The sequence below is a fragment of the Papio anubis genome, chromosome 13 (assembly GCF_008728515.1).
Source record: "Papio anubis isolate 15944 chromosome 13, Panubis1.0, whole genome shotgun sequence".
NCBI classification, from domain to species: Eukaryota; Metazoa; Chordata; class Mammalia; order Primates; family Cercopithecidae; genus Papio; species Papio anubis.
Genome location: NC_044988.1, coordinates 83,700,090 through 83,718,881, shown reverse-complemented (window position 1 = coordinate 83,718,881; position 18,792 = coordinate 83,700,090). Strand labels below are relative to the sequence as shown.

The window sequence follows — 18,792 nt, the reverse complement described above, 5'->3', positions numbered from 1 at the left end:
GTTGTACATGGTTGCTGAGAAACATTTGGCAATATTGCATCATTATTACTCCTAAATGTGTGTGTCTGATGTCTTTAGAATGGTGTCCACATACAGCCTGAATCTAGTTATTTTTATTTTTATTTTTTTGAGACAGAGTCTGGCTCTGTCAGCCAAGGCTGGCGTGCAGTGGCACAATCTTGGCTCACTGCAACCTCCATCTCCTAGGTTCAAGCAATTCTTCTGCCTCAGCCTCCCGAATAACTGGGATTACAGGCACCCACCAACGCGCCTGGCTAATTTTTGTATTTTTAGTAGAGACGGGGTTTCATCATGTTGGCCACGCTTGTCTCAAACTCCTGACCTCAAATGATCCGCCCGCCTCAACCTCCCAAAGTGTTGGGATTACAGGTGTGAGTCACTGCGTCCGGCCAATTGAAGCTGGTTCTTGATATGGGCATTTAGAGGCTGCATGCTAGCCTCGTGAATAATTTTTAGTTGTACAAATCTTTTGGACACCATTTAATTAATTAATTAAATTTCTAAAACTTAAATGTAAAAATGGCAGTGTCATTTTAAATACTTCTGATTTATAACATTCAGGCATTTAGGCCAATGGTCTGGGGTCTCCATCTGCTCGAGCATAGAAATCCCAGGTGCAGCCTGTGCAGGGGAAGGGTGAATAAGGAGAGCTACTGCCTTCCAAAGCAGAGCTGAGAACTGTGAATGCAATGCAGAGGCGCTTCCGAGTGCCTCTCCTCTGCGGGAGTCAGTGGTCTTCAGCGTCCTCACTGTCCCTCAGGCTGCCCCTTGGGGATCTCACTCTCCACCCGAGACTATCCAAGAAATTCCTCCAAGCTCATCCAGCACCTACCCTACCACCGTACAATTTTCTCCATCTCCTAACATTTCAGATATGCTTGAATGCCTCTAAAGACCGAGGCTTTAAGTAGTCCTGTCTTGCTTGTCTGGCCTTATCCTCCAACTGGCCCTGGCGGAATGTCAAGAGAAGTTAGGCAGGAACGAAAGAGAGAAAAAAGGCCTCAGGGCAGGCAGTACAGGCTGGTGGTGAAACGCAAGTTGCTGAACTTCTCTGCGCCTCAGTAGCTCTACCTGTAAAATGGGAATAATAGTGGTACCTACTTCACTGGGTTGTTATGAAGATTAAATTGGTACGTAGTTGTAATGCTTGGTTTTAAAAAGTTTTTAAAATTTTTTGGTAGGGATAGACAGTCTCACTATGTTGCCCAGGCTGGTCTCGAACTCCTGGGTTCAAGTGATCCTCCCACTTCAGCCTCCCAAAGTGCTGGGTTTATAGGCGTGAGCTACCACACCCATAAAATGCTTGTTAAATAAAATAAATTTGCTCGTAAGGGTCTTCTGATTATAATAACTATCGCCGTCAGTTTAACCATCCCCCAGACAAGCTGGGATGGGGGGGAAGAAAGACTCCTGCATTGCATGTGTACTTCAGTGATTGCAAGCTACCTCCCACTTTTAAAGATATCAAAACGTGAAAACATGCCCATCCTAGGCTCGAGAAAATAGGACATTCCCCCCATCATGTAGATGAGGAAAGAAGTGGCCCAGAGAGGTGAGGCAGCATGGGAAAGGTCACACAGCAGGTGAGCTGGAGGGCATCGGGGAAATGCACCTGTCTGAAACACTTTATTTCCTGAAAAAGTCACATTCTACCTTTCTTCATTAAGGCCAGAGCCAAGGTCTGTGAAAGACCAACTTGTGACCTGCTTCCACATATACATAGGCTGAGCAAATTGTCCCCATGGGGAACTCTGTGGCTAGGCTGAGGAAAAGACCCAAAAAGATTTTCTCAAGTTCAAATCCTGTTTTGTGATCTTGGGCAACTTAAGCAACCTCTTTGAACTTCAATTTCCTCATCTGAAAAGCCAGGGTTACAACATGTGTCCCACAAGATTGTGCATGAGATGAAAACATGGGATCACATGCACGAGATCGCACCTAGCATGCCACCTAGTGTGCCGTCTGTGCACAAGAAATTGTAGCCATTATTATTCTGAATGGTGCTATTTTTGGGTTGAACCATATGAAACTGGGTTTTACAGGTCCAAAATCAATTGGATATTATTTATTTCATACAGGTCACTCTACTGTTATTGAACAATAGTCCTTTTTGTGGCTGGCAAGAAAGGCAGAGCATATCGGCCCCATTTTGCAGAGAGAGAAACTGAGGCCTAAAGAGAAAGAATGACCTACCCAGGGCCATGTCCCAGTCAGGAACTGGAATCTGCCTGCAAGCCTCTCCTTTTCTTGCTCTTCTTTTCTTCACTGTCTCAATCCTGGGCTGCTGGCCATCATAGGTTGTGACCATAGCTAGGGTTTGATTCATTGTGAACAGGGCAAACAGAGGCTGGCCTGGGCTTTCCCCTGGAGCTGGCCCAGCCTGGGAAGTTCACCTGGCTGTTTGCTGACACTCAGTTGTGCAACAGGAGATTGGGAACTGTGGGTACTGCCAGTTTAGGAAGAGTTTCCTTCTGTCCCCGACAACCTCCTACCTGCCCCTGCTGGGAATGAGCTGGCCCAGCTCCAGCATCCTCACTGGCCCTCCTGGGATTGGAGACCAGGCCGAGAGTCATGAGCATCACAGTTCTAACATGGCTCCTCTTGCTTTCCCTCTCTGGCCCTTCTTGCTGGCTTTTTCAATCTCTACCCATGTCTTCCAGGCCTAGCAGATGCTGCTGATGCCCACAGAGCTCTGAGTGTAGTGCAGACCTCTCTCCTTTCCTCGCAGCGCAGGCAGCTGCCTCCTGGAGGGATGGCTCTGCTCCAGGGCCCCATGGCAGTGAAACCCAACTTGCCAACTCAGACCTCTGCTCATCTGTGCAAACCTGTGACTTGTCATGTTCCCAGCTCCATACCACAGGCCTCCTCACCCTTTCCTGTAGCATGGGACCAGTTACCATTCCCAAATGCACAGGGCTACCTTTACCTCTGGGCCTTGGCAGGCACTGTTCCCTCTCCCCCAAGTACCCTTCCCCATCTGGCTCACTTCTATTATTCCTCAGCTTGAGGAGTGTGATGGTTAATTTCATGTATCACCTTGACTGGGCCACAGGGTGCCCAGATATTTGGCCAACCACTATTCGGAGTGTGTCTGTGAAGGTGTTTTTAGATGGGATTAACATTTGGGTAATCCCATGGGTAGACTGAGTAAAGCAGATGGCCCTTCCCAACATGGGTGGGCTTCATCCAATCAGTTGAAGGCCTGAATCGAACGAACAGGCTGAGTACGAGTGAATTCCTTCTGCCTGACTGCCTTCAAGCAGGGACAGGTTTTTTCCCGGCCTTTTGGACTCAAACTGAACCATCAGGTTTTCCTGGGTCTCGAGGCTGCCAGCAGCCAATCTTAAGGTTTGTCAGCTTCCATAATTGCATGAGCCAATTTTGTATAATAAATCCCTTAATAGAGCCTATTGGTTCTGTTTCTCTGGAGAACCCTAACACAGGGGGTCACCTCCTATCTTCCTCCTGCTTTCATCAACTATACCCCCCACTTTTCCCCCTCTCAGGCACATGGCCTCCCCATCTCCAAGCCTCTAATCATACATGGCCCAACCCCTCCAGCTGCATCCACAGGACTCAGAGCTACTCAGACATGCTGCCAGATCCGTGCCTGTACCTCCAGTGCCCACACACAACTGGGCACGGGGAAGGTGCTCTACAAACTCATGTGGAGGAAATAAAGATAAGAGTTCCTGAAGGCAACTGTTTAACAAGTGTGAGTACTGAAAGTACTCCATAGCTGCAGCAGAGAACAAGGTGTGTTCCTTGCTCTCACAGAGCTTGCTATTTATTTATTTACTTATTTAGAGACAGAGTCTCACTCTGTCACCCAGGCTGGAGTGCAAAGGCACAATCTCGGCTCACTGCAACCTCCGCCTCCCAGATTCAAGCAGTTCTCCTGCCTCAGCTTCCTGAGTAGCTGGGATTACAGGCGCACGCTGCCATGTCCGGCTAATGTTTTGTATTTTAGTAGAGATGGGATTTCATCGTGTTGCACAGACTGGTCTCAAACTGTTGAGCTCAGACAATCCACCCGCCTTAGCCTCCCAAAGTGCTGGGATTACAGGCATCAGCCACCGTGCCTGGCCTCTCGCAGAGCTTTCTATGGGGGAAAACAGACATTGCAGTGACAACTTTCCCATCTACAAAATGGGAAGCATTCTTGAACAGCTAGGGGTGACAATGTATGCCAGACCTCAGGAATGGGCCATTCTGGCTCAATTCTATTTCTGATTGTCAGGCAAAGAAATAAAAAGAACATTTGTATTGCCCCTGCTTCCCAAGTTTTTGAAACTATTTTCCAGCCTTAGGAAGCAGTGCAGTGCAGTAGTTCTTGGGACTTTAGCACGCACCAGAATCTACAGGGGGCTTGTGAAAAACGGATTGCTGATCCCATCCTTGGAGGTTGTGATTCAGTAGGTTTGGGGTGAGGCCAAGAATTTGCACTTCAAAGGAGCTCTCAGGTCTGCTAGCTCTAGGATCTGATGCATGTAACAGTGCTGTTAGCAGTCATGGGTGTGAATTACAGCTTAGCCTTTCTTCTTTTTTTTTTTTGAGATGGAGTCTGGCTCCCTCCCCCAGGCTGGATGCAATGGCACGGTCTGGGCTCACTGCAATCTCTGCCTCCCAGGTTCAAGCGATTCTCCTGCTTCAGCCCCCCAAGTAACTGAGACTACAGGTGTGTGCCACTACGACTGGCTAATTTTTGCAATTTTTTTTTTAGTAGAGACGGGGTTTCACCATGTTGGCCAGGCTGGTCTCAAGTTCCTGACCTCAGGTGATCCACCCACCTCCAACTCCCAAAGTGCTGGGATTACAGACATGAGCCACTGCGCCTGGCCTGAATCACAGCTTTGCCTTGGCCTCACCTGTGATCACGGGCCCTTCCTTGGGCTTCGGTTGCCTCTATGTAAAATGGGAGGGTGGGAACCAGGCCAGGATACTCAGATATGTATACATTTAAGATAAACAACAAATAAAAAAGATTTTTAGCATAAGCATATCCTCAAAATTGCATGGAGCACACTTGTACTAAAAAGTAGCTATTGTTTATCTGAAATTCAAATTCATCTGGGCATCCTCTATTTTTATTTTTTAAGTCTGGCAACCCCATCTCCCAGACTCACACCCACTGACTTCTTCCGTGGCAGGTACTACTGTGACCTCTCAAGAATATGACAGGCAGGGATCACTCCTTTTGAAGCATTATTCACAATAGCAAAGGTAGAAATAGCCCAAATGTTCGCCAATTTGGCTCAAATGTCCATCAGCTTATGAGTAGGTAAACAAAATGTGGTTTATCCATACAATGGAGTATATTCAACCATAAAAAGAATGAAGTACTGATACACGTTACGACACAGATGAATCTTGAAAACATCAAGCTGAGTGAAAGAGGCCGGGGTCACAAAAGGCCACATACTGTATGATTCCACTTGTATTAGGTTGGTGCCAAAGTCATTGCGGTTTTTGTCATTTAGAAGTAATGACAAAAAACCGCAATGACTTTGGCACCAGTGTAATATAAAATGTCTGGAGCAGGAAGAGCCGTGGACACAGAAAGCAGCCTGGTGGTTTCCGGGGGTTGGGGGAGGGTGTGACTGCTAAAATGGGTACAGGTTTCCTTTAGGGGTGATGAAAATAACACGAAATTAGATCATGGTGACATTGCACACCATTGTGAATGTACCGTCAGGAGTGGCAAATTTTACGTTACGTGTAATTAACCACAATCATAATAAAAAACAAATTGCTCATGTTAACCTCAATGTACCTCCTCCCTGTGTATTAGGAGTTGGATTGTGTCCCCTCAAAAGATATGTTGAAGTCCCAGCCCCCTGCACCAGTGAATGTGACCTCATTTGGAGATAAGGCCTTTGCAGATGAAAGGAAGTTAAGGTGGGATCATGAGGGTGGGCCCTAATCCAATATGACTGGGGTCCTCATAAAGAGAAGATGGAGCAGAGAAACACATCAGAACACATGTGACCACAGAGGCACAGACCGAAGTACTGCAGCTAAAAGCCAAGGAATGACTGGGGCTACCAAAAGCGGGAAGAGACAAGGAAAGATCCTCTCCTTGAGGGTTTGGAGGGAGCATGGCCCTGCCAACACTTTGCTTGTGTGGACTTCTGGCCTCCAGAACTGCGAGAGAGACTGTTCTGTGTTGTTTGAAGCCACCAAGTTTGTGGTATTGGTTACAGCATAAGGAGGGCATCCTCTGAGCATCTCCTCCCACTCCCTGTCCCAGCCCAGCCAGAAACTTCCCCCCTGAGCTTTGAGAAGAAGCACAGGACCACAGGTATGTCATTCCATTGCCTCAGTTTTAAATATTTATTTAAAATCCAGAGGGGAAAAGGAGAAACGGAACCCATTGGGGTTTTGATACACTGACATGTGGACAGACGTAAACGAGGACAGCAGGAAAACCCAAGAATGAGACAGAGGCCAGTGGATTCTGGCGGCAGGAGGGATCCGAGCGCTGAGATGAGGCCCGAGCTGCTACAAACATGCACTTCCACGCAGCGCGTCCAGGCTGGGGTGGGGGGGCGAGGATACAGAAGGGGGGACGGGAGAGGGGACGGGCCAGAGTGAGGTATTAAATAATAAAGATCAAATCCAATTCCCAAAGAGACACAACTTTAGGAGAGAAATACACAAACAGAACCTTTCACATACATTTTCCCCTTCTATAAAAATAATTCCATGGTTAAATAACCTCAATTCCAAGGTTAAAATAACCTCAAAATCCAATTCAAGCGCCGACTTGTTGGCTGATGTAGCACAATTCAGAGGACGCTGAATGTCACTATGGTGTCGAACTCTGAGATTCCCATTATTATTCTGTCTCCTTGACCCAAATTTACACTTGGAGCTAATGACAATGGGTTTCTACAGAATTTAATGACAATGAAAAAGCAGGAACGATGATTGCATCTTGCAAGGACAGGCTCCTGGAAGTGAGGGCCTTGGAAGAGGTGATGCGGCTTCCTGAGATGGTTCCATGTTGATGCTTCACCTCCAAGGCTAGCCCTGACCCAACGCCGCTTTTGTGATTGGTTTCTTCAAGGTCAAGTCTTCACCCAAGACCTCTCCAGGCCACGCTTTCCAAGGCCAGCCTCACCTCCCTCCAGGACCGTGAAGGGCCAAGCCAACATGCTTCACACCCAGGCCTCCCTGCTGCCTTAAAAGGACAGACATTTCAAAGTCCATAAGTTATAAGGTAAATCTCTCTAATTCTGGTTTCTGGTAGGGTTTTTTTGTTTTGTTTTGTTTTTGCTTTTTTTTTTTTTTCTTTTTTCTTTTCTTTTTTCCTCCTTAGCAGATTACCTGATGAGCACAAGGGCGATGCTAAGAAAATTGAAAAATTCCCCAAACTTTGTCATTTGGAGGAGAGAGAAAGATGCGGATGATACGCTACATCCAAAAGTTTCTCCAAAGTCTGTGGCAAAATAATGGTAGCACCTTCAGAATCTTAAATAGGGTTGTTTTTTTTTTTTTTCCTTAAAAAAAATCACATACACTATGAGAGACAATTGCGAGCACCAGCGATTTCACAGTGGGAGGTAGCAAACATGGGCACCCCCAGCCCGAGGATCTCACCGCTTCCCACGCCTGGCTGCTCCTTCCCATCCTCTCACCTCTTTCCCAGGTGAAAAAAATAGTAACGCACCTTCTTTTTGTTTGTTTAAATAATATATATATATACTTCTGTCTTTCCTTTTCTCCTTTTTTCATGTCTCCTTTCTAATATTGCACATCAATAGCTCCCTAGCAGGGACCAGCTGACGAGATGCCCCCTTCCCTCAAGTTGGCTTGAATGTGGGGCTCTTTGGGCAGGAAGCTGGGGAGGGAAGGAGGTGGCCGCAGAGCTGAGAGGCCATGGGGCTCAGGCGGGTTGCAGGTCCAGCTTGCTCTGGCTGGCTCTTTGGTTGGTCTTTGGGGCTAAGCTGGGATCCATTGTTCCCAAGGATACCCTATCCCCTCCTACCCCCACCCACTTCTACCGGGCAGACAACAGCTGGGGTCTGCCCAAGGACCCTTGGGCAGGGGAGCTGCCTCTCCTGGAGCTATCTGCCCCTCGGTACCCTCCCCTTGCCTCTTCCTCTTCCCTCCTCCATGAGGCCTAGAGGGGCCAAGAGGTCAGAGGTCAGAGGAAGCACGCAGGTCCAACTTCCAGGCGGTACTGCTTCCCTGATGAGGCAGGAGGGAGGTTGTCCACACTGACGATGGGCAGCTGTTGGGGTTCTTGGGTCCGGAAGGTGAAGAGTGTCTGATGCCAGCGGCCATCTTGGATCTGAAAGTGGAAGGAAAAGTGCACACGTACATCCATTGTGGTTCTCATCATACATCATGAGCATTTTTCCTTCTATCTTTCCTCACAATTTTTAATGGCTATACCATATTTCACTGTAGCAATGACCTATATGGCACATTTAGATTGCTTCCACTTTTTTTATTCTTATAAGTAACGCTGTCATGAACATCACTGTAACTAAACCTTTGTGCACATTCTTAATTATTTCCCTAGAACAAATTCCAGAAGGATTGTTCTAAAATTGCTAGACCAAAAAACAAGTACATCTCATATATATATATATAAATTTATTTCTTCAATAAGTTTTTGGGGAACAGGTGGTGTTTGGTTACATGAATAAGGTCTTTAGTGTACACGGTACCCAATGTGTAGTCTTTTATCCCTCACCCCTCTCCCACCCTTTTCCCCAAGTCCCCAAATTCTGTTGTACCATTCTTATGTCTTTGTGTCTTCATAGCTTAGCTCCCCCCAAAATAAGTACATTTCTAAGGCTTTGGATATATATTACAGCTGCTATCCAGAAAGCCTCTACCAATTTATTTTTTTCCAATAGCTTCATGCAAGATTGTTGGTTTCCCCACATCCTCATGAACACTGTGTAGTATTATTAGTTTTGTTTAGTCCTATAAAACTGATTTTTGTCTCCTCTCAACTTTCTGTCTTCCCTTCCCCTGACAACCCACCCTGTTCAGGGCATTTGAAAATGACCAAAACATACATTGAGAAGAAATTAGCCTGACTAGGGTGGGAGCAGGGAGAAGAAACATATCTTCTTTGAAAGAGCCTTGCAAGTAAGCATAACATCTACCAGCCCAAAGAATTTTTACCAGCCCAGACCTCCCCTCAGAGCTTCCCAGAGAGGAAAGTGAATAAAAACGGTTTTAGAAAACTGTTATATTACACAAAGATAAAATTATATCTATCACATTAATATATTATAGTATAAAATGTTAGATATGATCTTATAAGAGAAACACATTTTTCCAAACAGGTGTTTTTCCAGTTGTCCCCACATGAGGGGTCTAGGAGGGGCTCTGAGAGTTACCTTGCAGCCATCCATGGACACCTCGGGCCGGAACTGACCCCCAGCTTCAAAAATCTGTCCGTTCCAGGCCCGGAAGCGCACGGCCTGCTTGGCTGGGGTCTGCCCAGTGCCCTCCTGCCACACAGTCATGTTAAGGCAGTGGATGGTGATATGCTGGGTCACCTCAGAGCTTAGCAGGTGCAGGAAATTCATCTGGACCCGGCTGATGGCAAACTCGACCTGTAGAGAAGCAACGGCAGTGAGCGGCTCAGACTGCCCGCCCCCCGCAACACACACACCAAGAGTTCCCCGCTTCTCTAACGAGGGAACAGGGATAGGCCCCTTCCGGGCAAGCATTTCCTGATATGCTCCCAGACGTGTGCCCCCTTGATAGACAGGGAAACTAAGGTCTGCGTGAGCTGGTCTCACAGGTTCTTGGCTGTGTAAGCGGGAAGGGCCTGCCTGAGTCCAGAGCCAGAGCTTCAAAGGTCTTGATGTCATCTGATCCACTCCCCTACTGTATCGGGGGTCTTTGGGCTGAGCCAGGATCCAGGGGCTCAGCGAGGGAGAGGGTTTTGCCCAAGACTGAGAGGCTCATGGAGTGCAGAGGAAATAAGAGGTGCTTTCTAGACCCTTCCTAAGTCCCAAGACCCCTGTGAGGTGGGGTGGGGTGCTGCCGGAAATGGCAGACCTGAGAACAAACAACAGGGCAGGATTTACGGCTTCAGCGCTTTCCCACACAGAGCCAGGGCCTCTCACTGCCATTGTTTCTGATGGGGAAGGCGACCCAGTCGGCCATTCACGCTGCCAACCCAGGCGCCAACTCCAGCCTCACCCCTCTGCTAGGCAGGTTTGCTGCGTGACCCCAAAACCTTCGAGTCACCAGGGAAGAGAGCCTGTGGAGGCCACCAAGTCCCTGCTGGACAGTGAGCTCTGGCCGAACGGGCAGTTTCGAGTCTGACTTCCCTGTCCTGGCTGAGGGCCTGGCACATGATAGGGACCCAGCAAAGACCTGGCAACTGGCTGGCTGCCTCTCCTAGAGATTCGCAAACTGCCAGTCTGACCCAGTCAGCACAAGGCATCTCCCAGGGCGTGTGGCTGATGAAATGGGAGGATTCCTTTCCCCTGAAGCCAGAGCAGCTTCTCACTGTGGCATAAATTGCCCCCAAATTCAGAAGGCTTAGTGGAACTACAGACCCACAATCCACTGAGGACCCCTGCACGAGGGAGCTGTCAGGTCCCATGTGCCACCTGCCTTGGTGTGTTGTTCAGTGACCCTCTACCACCTAAAATGCTCAGCCCAGAAACAGGCACGTGGCATGCAGGCACTGAACATGAGTTAAGTATCTGCATACACAATTCATGCAACATGCTTCAGCTGAACATCACGCTAGTTTTCTCTTTTATTTCACGAGTATGATTCATGGTTCCCCAAGCCAGGCCAGCTTGGCCAACTGCTCTGCTTTAGAGATTAGGCAGAAGATTCTATTTGAAGAAAGAATCATCAGCATCATATGACTCGAAAGGGTTTGGAAACCACAGATTAGTCTGACTCACTCCCAATTTATAGATAAGGAAACTGAGTCTCGGAAGGAGGAGAAAACTTTCCCAAGGGCATGCAGTAAGACAGGCACAGCTCGGAACAGAACCTGGGTTGGTTGTGGCCAGGGCAGGCTGGGGATAGAGAGAGACAGCCTGAGGGGCAGTGCGAGAGCTGATGGGTACCTTGGAGGCCGTGATGGGTTTGAGACACGTCTGTCCACCATGCGTGAAGTTGCAGGAGACTTCGATGGTGTCGGATGAGCAGCCAAGGTTTGGATCCACCCAGTAGGTACCTGCAGGCAGTGTGGGATGGAGGTGATGTACGTATCTGGGGATGAGCCCAGACCTTGGTTCTGCAGATGGACCCTGCATCTTGTGACCTGCCGAGCCCCAGGTGAGCATGAAGTCAGGGTGGGTGGGCAGAAAAGGGATTCCTCCAACCAAGAGATCGAAGGAAACCTTCTGGGCAGAGCTCAGAGCTGGCAGAGCCCCAAGAAGGGGGTCATAGGGCTAAGTACTTGCCTATGTTGCTACTGGGAGGTATCCATTTTACAGAGGAGACAACTGACATTGAGAGAGGCTGGGCCACTTGCACAAGGGACTGGGGATCATCTAGTCGAATGGATTCTTCAGGCCTAGGGCTCCTCCTAGGGCCGGCCAGGGGAGGGTAGGAGTCAGGGCTCCCACCCCATCGGGCAGCGCTGCTGCTCACATATGGCTCCCCACTGGCCTTCTCAGGAAGCCAAAGGCTTTGCAGCTTAAGAGTGGAACAACCGGCCATCTAGACCCAGCCGCTTGTACAGAGGAGGTAGGGGCGGCCATGGCTTACCCCAGCTCACAGACCCAGTTTGAGGCAGGACTGACATTGGAACTCAGGTCTGTCTGGCTCAGCTTGTCCTTCACAGCACATCAGCTCACACATGAGAGAGGAGAGTCCTCATGCTCAGAAAGGGGGAAATCCTGGCTCGCCCAGGAGCCTGTGACAGGATGGGCCTGGGGGTGAGGACTCTTATAGCCTCAGGGGCTTTTTCTGCCAGAGCTCTTGTCTCTTTGCACTGAAATGGTCATTCCCAGCATGTGGATCTGGGGGCTCTGGAAGGGTGGGACCACTCCTCTGTATTCCCCCCACCCCAGGAAGCACAAAGTTTGGTATATTGTGAGGCTCTGTGACTGTCGAGTGAATAAATGACTGCCAGTGTGTCTGTCTCACCGAGGACAAAAACTCAGCCAGAATGAGGCGGAAATCAAATACTCCACCTGCCCGAGCTCCCCGACGCCAGTTGCTCCCACCCCCGGCAGGAAGCTTTCTCACCATCCACCATCTTCTGCTCACAGTCCATGAGGTCCCTGCAGACCCGGGCGGGGTTCTCTTTGGTGCCCAGGGGCGTCTTAATGCTCTGGATGAGGTTGCTGAGGTAGTGTAAGGTTTTAAAGATCTCTCCTCCCTGGTCAAGCACCAGCCGGTCTGGATAGCTGTAACCCTGTCATGAGGAGAGGGTGGCCACTGGGACCTTAGGGTCCTGGTCCAGCCCGGGGTCCAAGCCTCCACAGCCCCAGGTTCTCATGACCTGGGAGATATCTCGGTTCCACGGTCATGGCTAGAGCAGGGGTTGGGCTTCTCTCTATTTTGCAGATAAGAAAATGGGCCAGGGACAAAGTGCAGGAAGAGGGGCTATCACGATGGCTCAGAGGCTTGAAAAGAGCTCAGGGTCAGACCATGTTCTCTGATACGGCACAGGCAGAGCCCTGTGAATAAGGCAGGCGAGGGTGCATGGAACACTCGGCAGCGGCCCCCAATCTCTATCTGCAAAGCGGCCCCCAATCTCTATCTGTGGAGGAAGGTGAGGTGCTGGGGGGAGCTGACTTGGGGGGCACACAGCCCCCACTGGGCTCCCCTAGGGTGGGAGCCAGGGTCTCTGTGAGGCACCAGGAGACAGGACTGGGGCCAGCAGGCACAAGCGCTGGGAGGACTTCAGCTCAGAGAAGGAGCAGTTCTCCACTAGGGGGCAGGAGTGGACAACGGATGCTAAAGAGCCGGCCATTCAGGGTTAGCCTGGCCAGAATTCTCCCTTAAGCCTCAGCTTCCAGAGCTACAAATCAGAGCTAAATAAACCCTTCTTCCACTGGGGGTGGCAGAGGTCACGTGTGTGTGTGCATGTGTGTGCACGCATGTGTGGACGTGTGTCAGAAACCAGCAGCCGCTCACCCAATCCATTTCTTCTGCCTGGACAGACGACATCTCCAGTCTTATTTGTACTCTAGCCAACGGGATGGAAGTGGAGTGATGCCAGCCCCATAGAGGTCTGGCCCAGAGACCCTCCTGCACAATTCTCTACTCTCTTTTTCCCTGGTGGTGCCTCCCCCTGGTGTGGAGTGACCTTGGGGGCCATGAGTGGGAGAGGAAGAGGGCAGAGCCCCTGGCAGGTAGCCGAGGTCTCTCATCAACACGCCAATTAACTTTTATGTGCATGAGAAATAAGCCTCTATTCTACCACCAGTGCAGAGTGGGTAGGAGATGCTTGATAAATGGAGCCCCTTTCCTTCATCTTGTTAAGGATGTTGCAGGTCAGTGCTCTCCTGTGCAGCATCACTGGCCTCTAGAGATGGAAGGAAATGCTTCCCTTCTCCAGCGCACTGGATCCTGGGCGTCCCCCTCTCTTTCCACAGGAAAGAGTGGACCTCCCCAGATAGATGGTAAGGGGCTCATCCACGCTGTCCTCCACCCTAGACTGTGAGCCCTCTGAAAGTCAAGGCTGTGACTGGCCATCCATCTGTCTCAGCATCCAGCACAAGGAACAAACAGAAATGTTCGTAGGCGGTCTGAGCTGGGGGCAAGTTCCTCATCATGTGGAGAAGGCAAGGCCGCAAAGGGGGCTCCAGACCAAGGCTGGACTAGAGGACATAGGAGTCCCTTCTCAGCCTGGAGTCTTGGAGCTGAGCTGACCACAGGCCAGGGTCTTAGCAGAGCCCCATGGGCTAACCATGAGCTGCTTGCTTCTGAAGAAACGTGAGGGTGAGCCCTGGGAAGCTGCTGTGGGCTGTGGGCAAGCTTCTCTGCCTGACTCCAGCCAGCAAGAACTCGGAGACTCTGAGAGGTCTCCGGGGAAAGCTCAAGGGCTCAGGGCCTCTTTCTGGCCTTGCTCTGCCTGCACTGGCCATGGGACCTTGGACTCACTGCCCACTCTGAGCCTCAGTACCAACCCCCATTTGTGGATGTGAGATGCCACCAAGACCAGGACTCTGAAATGCTCCATGCAGGCCACGTGGAGGGCACTGACCACACGTGGGGCCATTATCTATTTCTGTTTCTCCCAGGAAGGGATCCCGTGAGAGCCCTTGAGATACTCTCTATCTGGAGTGCTCCACTGGTGTCCATCCACGCCTGGAAAGCTACCTCAAAGGACTACCCTGCTGGGCAGGGTGACAGGGTATGACGTGGCCCCCTGTGGTTCTCCACACCCACTGGGCGGAGCCCCAGGGCCACATTCCCTGGCAGGATCTAGCTAAGTCATATGTCTCTTTGAACTCTCGGCCTTCTTTGCAAGACAATGCCGATCCTGCCATTCCTCCCTCAACATGGTTATAAGACCGAAGCTTGGAACACTGTGGCCTTGAGCCATGCATGTCTCTCCTCCCTCATACGTGGCTCTGGCACCAGCCTACGCATAGTACTTCTCAAGTTCCTAAATACCACGCTCACGCTGGGTCTTGCATGTTGCTCTCACTGCCTGGAGACTTCTCCTCCCTTCAATGCACCATCTGGCTATCTCTACCAGTGGTTCTCATGAGAGGCCATGATGACCTTCAGGTATTTACAATATCTGAGACAGCTTGGTTGTCAAGCTTGGGTGGAGGGATACTACTTGCATTCTATGCTGAGGCCAGAATTCCTGCTAAACATCCTCCAGGACAGTCACTACAGCAAAGAATATGCAAATGTCAGTTGCACCATGTCTCAGAAAATCCTGCCCTAGACTCATATCCCACAGATGTCAGTTGTGATGGGAAGCCTCTCCAAGCTTCTGCATTCCTGGTGCTAAGAAGAGGGAGGCCCCTTTCTATGTCCCCAGTCCCCATGTTTCTCCTTTGGCTCAGCACTATAATGGTCTAATATAATTTGCACCTGGGGTCTCTGGCTCACCTCGGGCTTGGCAGAGACATAGCTGTGGTCTTGCTACATGAAATAGCAAGCTCCAGGCCTGGGGTCCAGAACCGGGACTCTGAGCCACCAGGTCACATCCCAGACCTGACACTTCACACCCAATCTGGGAAAGTTACTTAATTCCCTTCCTCAGCCCCTGCATCTTGAAATGGGACCTGGATAATCAAACTCCTCACAAGAACTGCTGAAAGGAACACATGAGGAATACATGAAAAGCACCTGTAACCCGGGCGAGGTCACTGTAATCCCAGCACTTTGGGGAGGCCGAGATCGGTGGATCATGAGGTCAGGAGATCGAGACCATCCTGGCTAACACGCAGAAACCCCCACCACTAAAAAATGCACAAAACCCAAAATAGCTGGGCTTAGGGAACCGAAGAGACGGGAGGCTGAGCCAGGAGAATGGCTGCAAACTCGGGAGGCGGAGCTTGGAGTGAGCTGGAGATCCCGCCACTGCACTCCAGCCCAGACGACAGAGCAAGCACCCGCCCAAAAAAAAAAAAAAAAAAAAAGAAAATCCTCTCTAATTTCTGTTTTTCCTAGATCTTTTCATTTTCCTTCCCTTTGCCTTTCTCTTACTGATGAGAAGGGACAAGGGAAGTTGGCTGCAGAGGAAAGGCCAGGGCTGTCACTCTGTCTTTGAGGATTTGGTGCAGGAGAGGGGCAGTGAGAGGCATGAGCAGAGCAGAGCTCTGAGTGACGATGGCTCAAGGGCTCCTGGCTCCACCAGTTTTTCCTCGAGGCCATGCCCTGGGATGCCTTGCACTGATGGTATTTAAAGGCCTAGCTACCGTGGGTAATAGTAAAAATGTGGGATGGACTTGTCACAGGGTTAGAAAATATGCTGTCAAAGCCACAGTGGCTACTCATAGGAGTAAAACCAGGGCCCCCAATCTCCCCTGGTCAATTTCTCTTTGTTTTTTGTTTCTTTTTTTGGAGACGGAGGTCTCGCTTGTCCCCCCAGGCTGGAGTGCAGTGGCGATCTCGCTCACTGCAAGCCTCGCCTCCAGGCTCCACACCCATTCTCCTTCCTCAGCCTTCTGAGTAGCTGGGACTACAGGCTCTCGCCACCACACCGGGCTAATTTTTGTATTTTAGTAGAGACGGGGTTTCACCGTGTTAGCCAGGATGGCCCCTAAATCTCCCCATCTCAGACCTGCCCGCCTCGGCCTCCCAAAGTGCTGGGATTACAGGCGTGAGCCAACGCGCCTGGCTGTTTTTTGTTTGAGATGGAGTTTTGGTCTGTTGCCCAGGCTGGAGTGCAGTGGCTCACTCTTGAGTCACTACAGCCTCCTCCTCCTCCTGGGTTCAAGTGATTCTCCTGCTTCAGCCTCTCCTGTAGCTGGGATTACAGGTGCCACCCACCATGCCTGACTAATTATGTATTTTTAGTAGAGATGGGGTTTCACCATGTTGGCCAGGCTGATCTCGAACTCCTGACCTCAGGTGATCTGCTCGCCTCGGCCTCCCAAAGTGCTGGGATTACCGGCATGAGCCACCATGCCTGGCCCCAACTCTCTTCGGATTCACAATCTGCGATGTACGCACCCTGGCAATCAACCTACGTGTACGGAGTACACAGGTAGGGCCATGAACCCAGTGGCTGGAGCATCTTCCCAGATTCAGTCAGGGGCACGTCAAAAACTTAGGTTTCCCGCCTCCTGGCCCAGGGCTCTTTCTGTTGCTTCCAAGTCCAAGTCTCCAGTATGAAGTGACAAAAGGACCTGGGCATCCCTAGACCCAGCTTAGGGCTCTAGCCACCAGGGCCAGAGAGGGCCAGCAACCTCTTCCCCCAAACCCCTCAGGCCTTATGCCAAGTAGGCAAAAGAGAATGTTTCCAACTTACCAATTGGATAGGACCCCCTGGAGGACCCTGCAAAAGAAGACAGCGGGTCAGTCAAATGACAGGGACAGTGTGCTGCAATCTGAAAGTGTGTCAGGAGACCGGGGAGGCCATCAAAGCATGCAGGACCTGCCAAGCTGGCCTCTGCTCTCCCAGAGGCCTGGTGGGCCCCACTGGGCTGGTCAATGCTTTTCTGGAGGCCTGGCCCCTAGGCGTTACCCCACGTAGGCAAAAGTGAATGTTTGGGGGATGTCCTATACTCTCCTAGGAGTCTGTGGGCTACAAGAAGCATGTGAACCCTGTGAGGTTCAGGGTCAAGGCTTAGTCTGCTGGTGAAGCCTTGAGTCTCCTTCAAAGGAACACCCCAGGAGTCCAAGATGCACCCAGCACTCAGTTACCTACCGGGGGGCCAGGCCGCCCTCTGGGGCCGGGAGGACCCTGGGGGAACAAGAGAAGAGGAGTGAGCCCTGGTCCACAGGGTCTTCATCTCTCCCCATCCCAGTCCCTCCTCAAGCAGACCTGGGCCCCTGGGACAATGGTTCCTCTGGCACAGACGGGATGACGGAGGTCCGGAGGGAGAGAATGTGCCACCGGGAGGAGAACGCAGGCTGCCCGCCCCGTGCCCTGCCCCACAGCCCTCATGCCCAGCCCACTCACCCTCGGACCTTGCAATCCCTGGAGGGAGACAGAAGCAGGGGAGAGAGTTAGGGAGCCTGGCTGAGCCATGGCCCCACCCTGGTAGCCCACCCCTCCCCCACCCCTGCAGTGCTGCGCCCCTCAGCCCCAGCCCATCCACTTACCCAGTCCCCACGGCTGCCTTTGTCACCCTTCGGACCCTGCAACAAACCACGGCCCAGTAAGACAGGGCCCAGAGGGGAAGCCCCATTTCCAGATGGGGAAACTGAAGCTCAGACTGGCACTGAGTCACACAGTCAATCCGGAGCCAGGAGTCTTCCTGCCCAACCCCTGCACATACCGGGAGTCCCGAAGGTCCCAGGATTCCGAGGGGCCCGATGATGCCTTCCTTTCCCTAAAGGAGACAGAAAGGCTCATGTGTCCTTGTTCCAGGGCCTGGGGAACAGACACCGGGAAGCGTGTGGAGAGCGGCCCGAGCATCGCAAGGGAGTGGAAGGGAGACCAGGCCATGCATCTCCTGAGCCCCTCCTGTATGCCTAGGGGTGGGCTTCAAGAGTGGAAGGAGGGAAGGATGGGGGCCAAGCTGGCGGGAATGGCAGGAGTGAAGGTGGGAACCAAGCCTGTGGGCAGAGAGGACTCAAGAATCGAGGAGGATGAAGATTGGGCCTAGAACAATCATCTCTGCTGCGACAGCAGGAAGGGGACTCACCATCAAACCGGGTGGCCCCCGAGGACCCTGGATGCCTTTGAAGCCGATGTCTCCAGGGGGGCCCTGTGGGAAGCGGAGAAAGGGCTGTCTGTACTTGGCAGCCGCTGGGTAAAGGGCCCCCACAGCTCCCTCACTCCTAGGGTCTGCCAACCTCTGCCCTCCCTGTCAAGAGAGGCCTTACGTGAGAGGCCCCAAAAGGAGTAAGAAACACCTACAATTATTCAGCAGGTACCAGCAGTGTGCTGGCTCGGTGCTGTGCGGCATATGCCTCTGGTCTTTATTTTTGCAAGTCTTCTACTGTCATTGCTCCCATTTTACAGATGAGGAAACCAAGGCTTAGAGAGACTAAGTGACTTGCACAAGGCACAGAGCAGGTAATCGTGTAACTGGGCTTGGAACCTAGATCTGCTGGAGTACTGGGGGATGAGGGTGTTCGTGCCTGATTCTGGCTGTGTCCCAGCCAATGTTTTCAGTGCTCCATAAATACTTGTTGAATGAATAAATGAATGAATGGGGTGGATGGATAGGACCCCAGAGG

The 18,792-nt window shown here is 51.1% G+C and overlaps 2 protein-coding genes across 6 annotated transcripts in view; both read right to left on the bottom strand.

Annotated features, from left to right (window-relative positions):
• Window positions 1-6,325: 6,325 nt before the first annotated feature.
• LOC116270059 (collagen alpha-1(XXVII) chain-like) lies at window positions 6,326-14,195 on the bottom strand. Its single transcript, XM_031654449.1, has 4 exons — window positions 12,217-14,195; window positions 11,088-11,197; window positions 9,384-9,602; window positions 6,326-8,317 (listed from the first exon to the last, which is right to left on the bottom strand). The coding sequence occupies exons 1-4, from the start codon at window positions 12,242-12,244 to the stop codon at window positions 8,171-8,173; spliced, it is 504 nt and encodes a 167-aa protein (XP_031510309.1). The 5' UTR covers window positions 12,245-14,195; the 3' UTR covers window positions 6,326-8,170.
• A 2,322-nt stretch (window positions 14,196-16,517) lies between these two features.
• The window catches only part of COL27A1 (collagen type XXVII alpha 1 chain), a 147,087-nt gene continuing 144,812 nt past the window's right edge, over window positions 16,518-18,792 (bottom strand). For 4 of the 5 annotated variants that reach the window (XM_031654444.1, XM_031654446.1, XM_031654448.1 and 1 more), the window contains 6 exons: window positions 18,255-18,317; window positions 17,886-17,939; window positions 17,710-17,745; window positions 17,567-17,584; window positions 17,312-17,347; window positions 16,518-16,939 (listed from right to left, as the gene is read on the bottom strand). In XM_031654444.1, the coding sequence (XP_031510304.1) occupies window positions 16,868-16,939; window positions 17,312-17,347; window positions 17,567-17,584; window positions 17,710-17,745; window positions 17,886-17,939; window positions 18,255-18,317 (279 nt within the window). In that variant the 3' untranslated portion in view covers window positions 16,518-16,867. The remainder of the gene's footprint in view (window positions 16,940-17,311; window positions 17,348-17,566; window positions 17,585-17,709; window positions 17,746-17,885; window positions 17,940-18,254; window positions 18,318-18,792) is intronic. The other variant, XM_031654445.1, reaches the window with a different exon arrangement.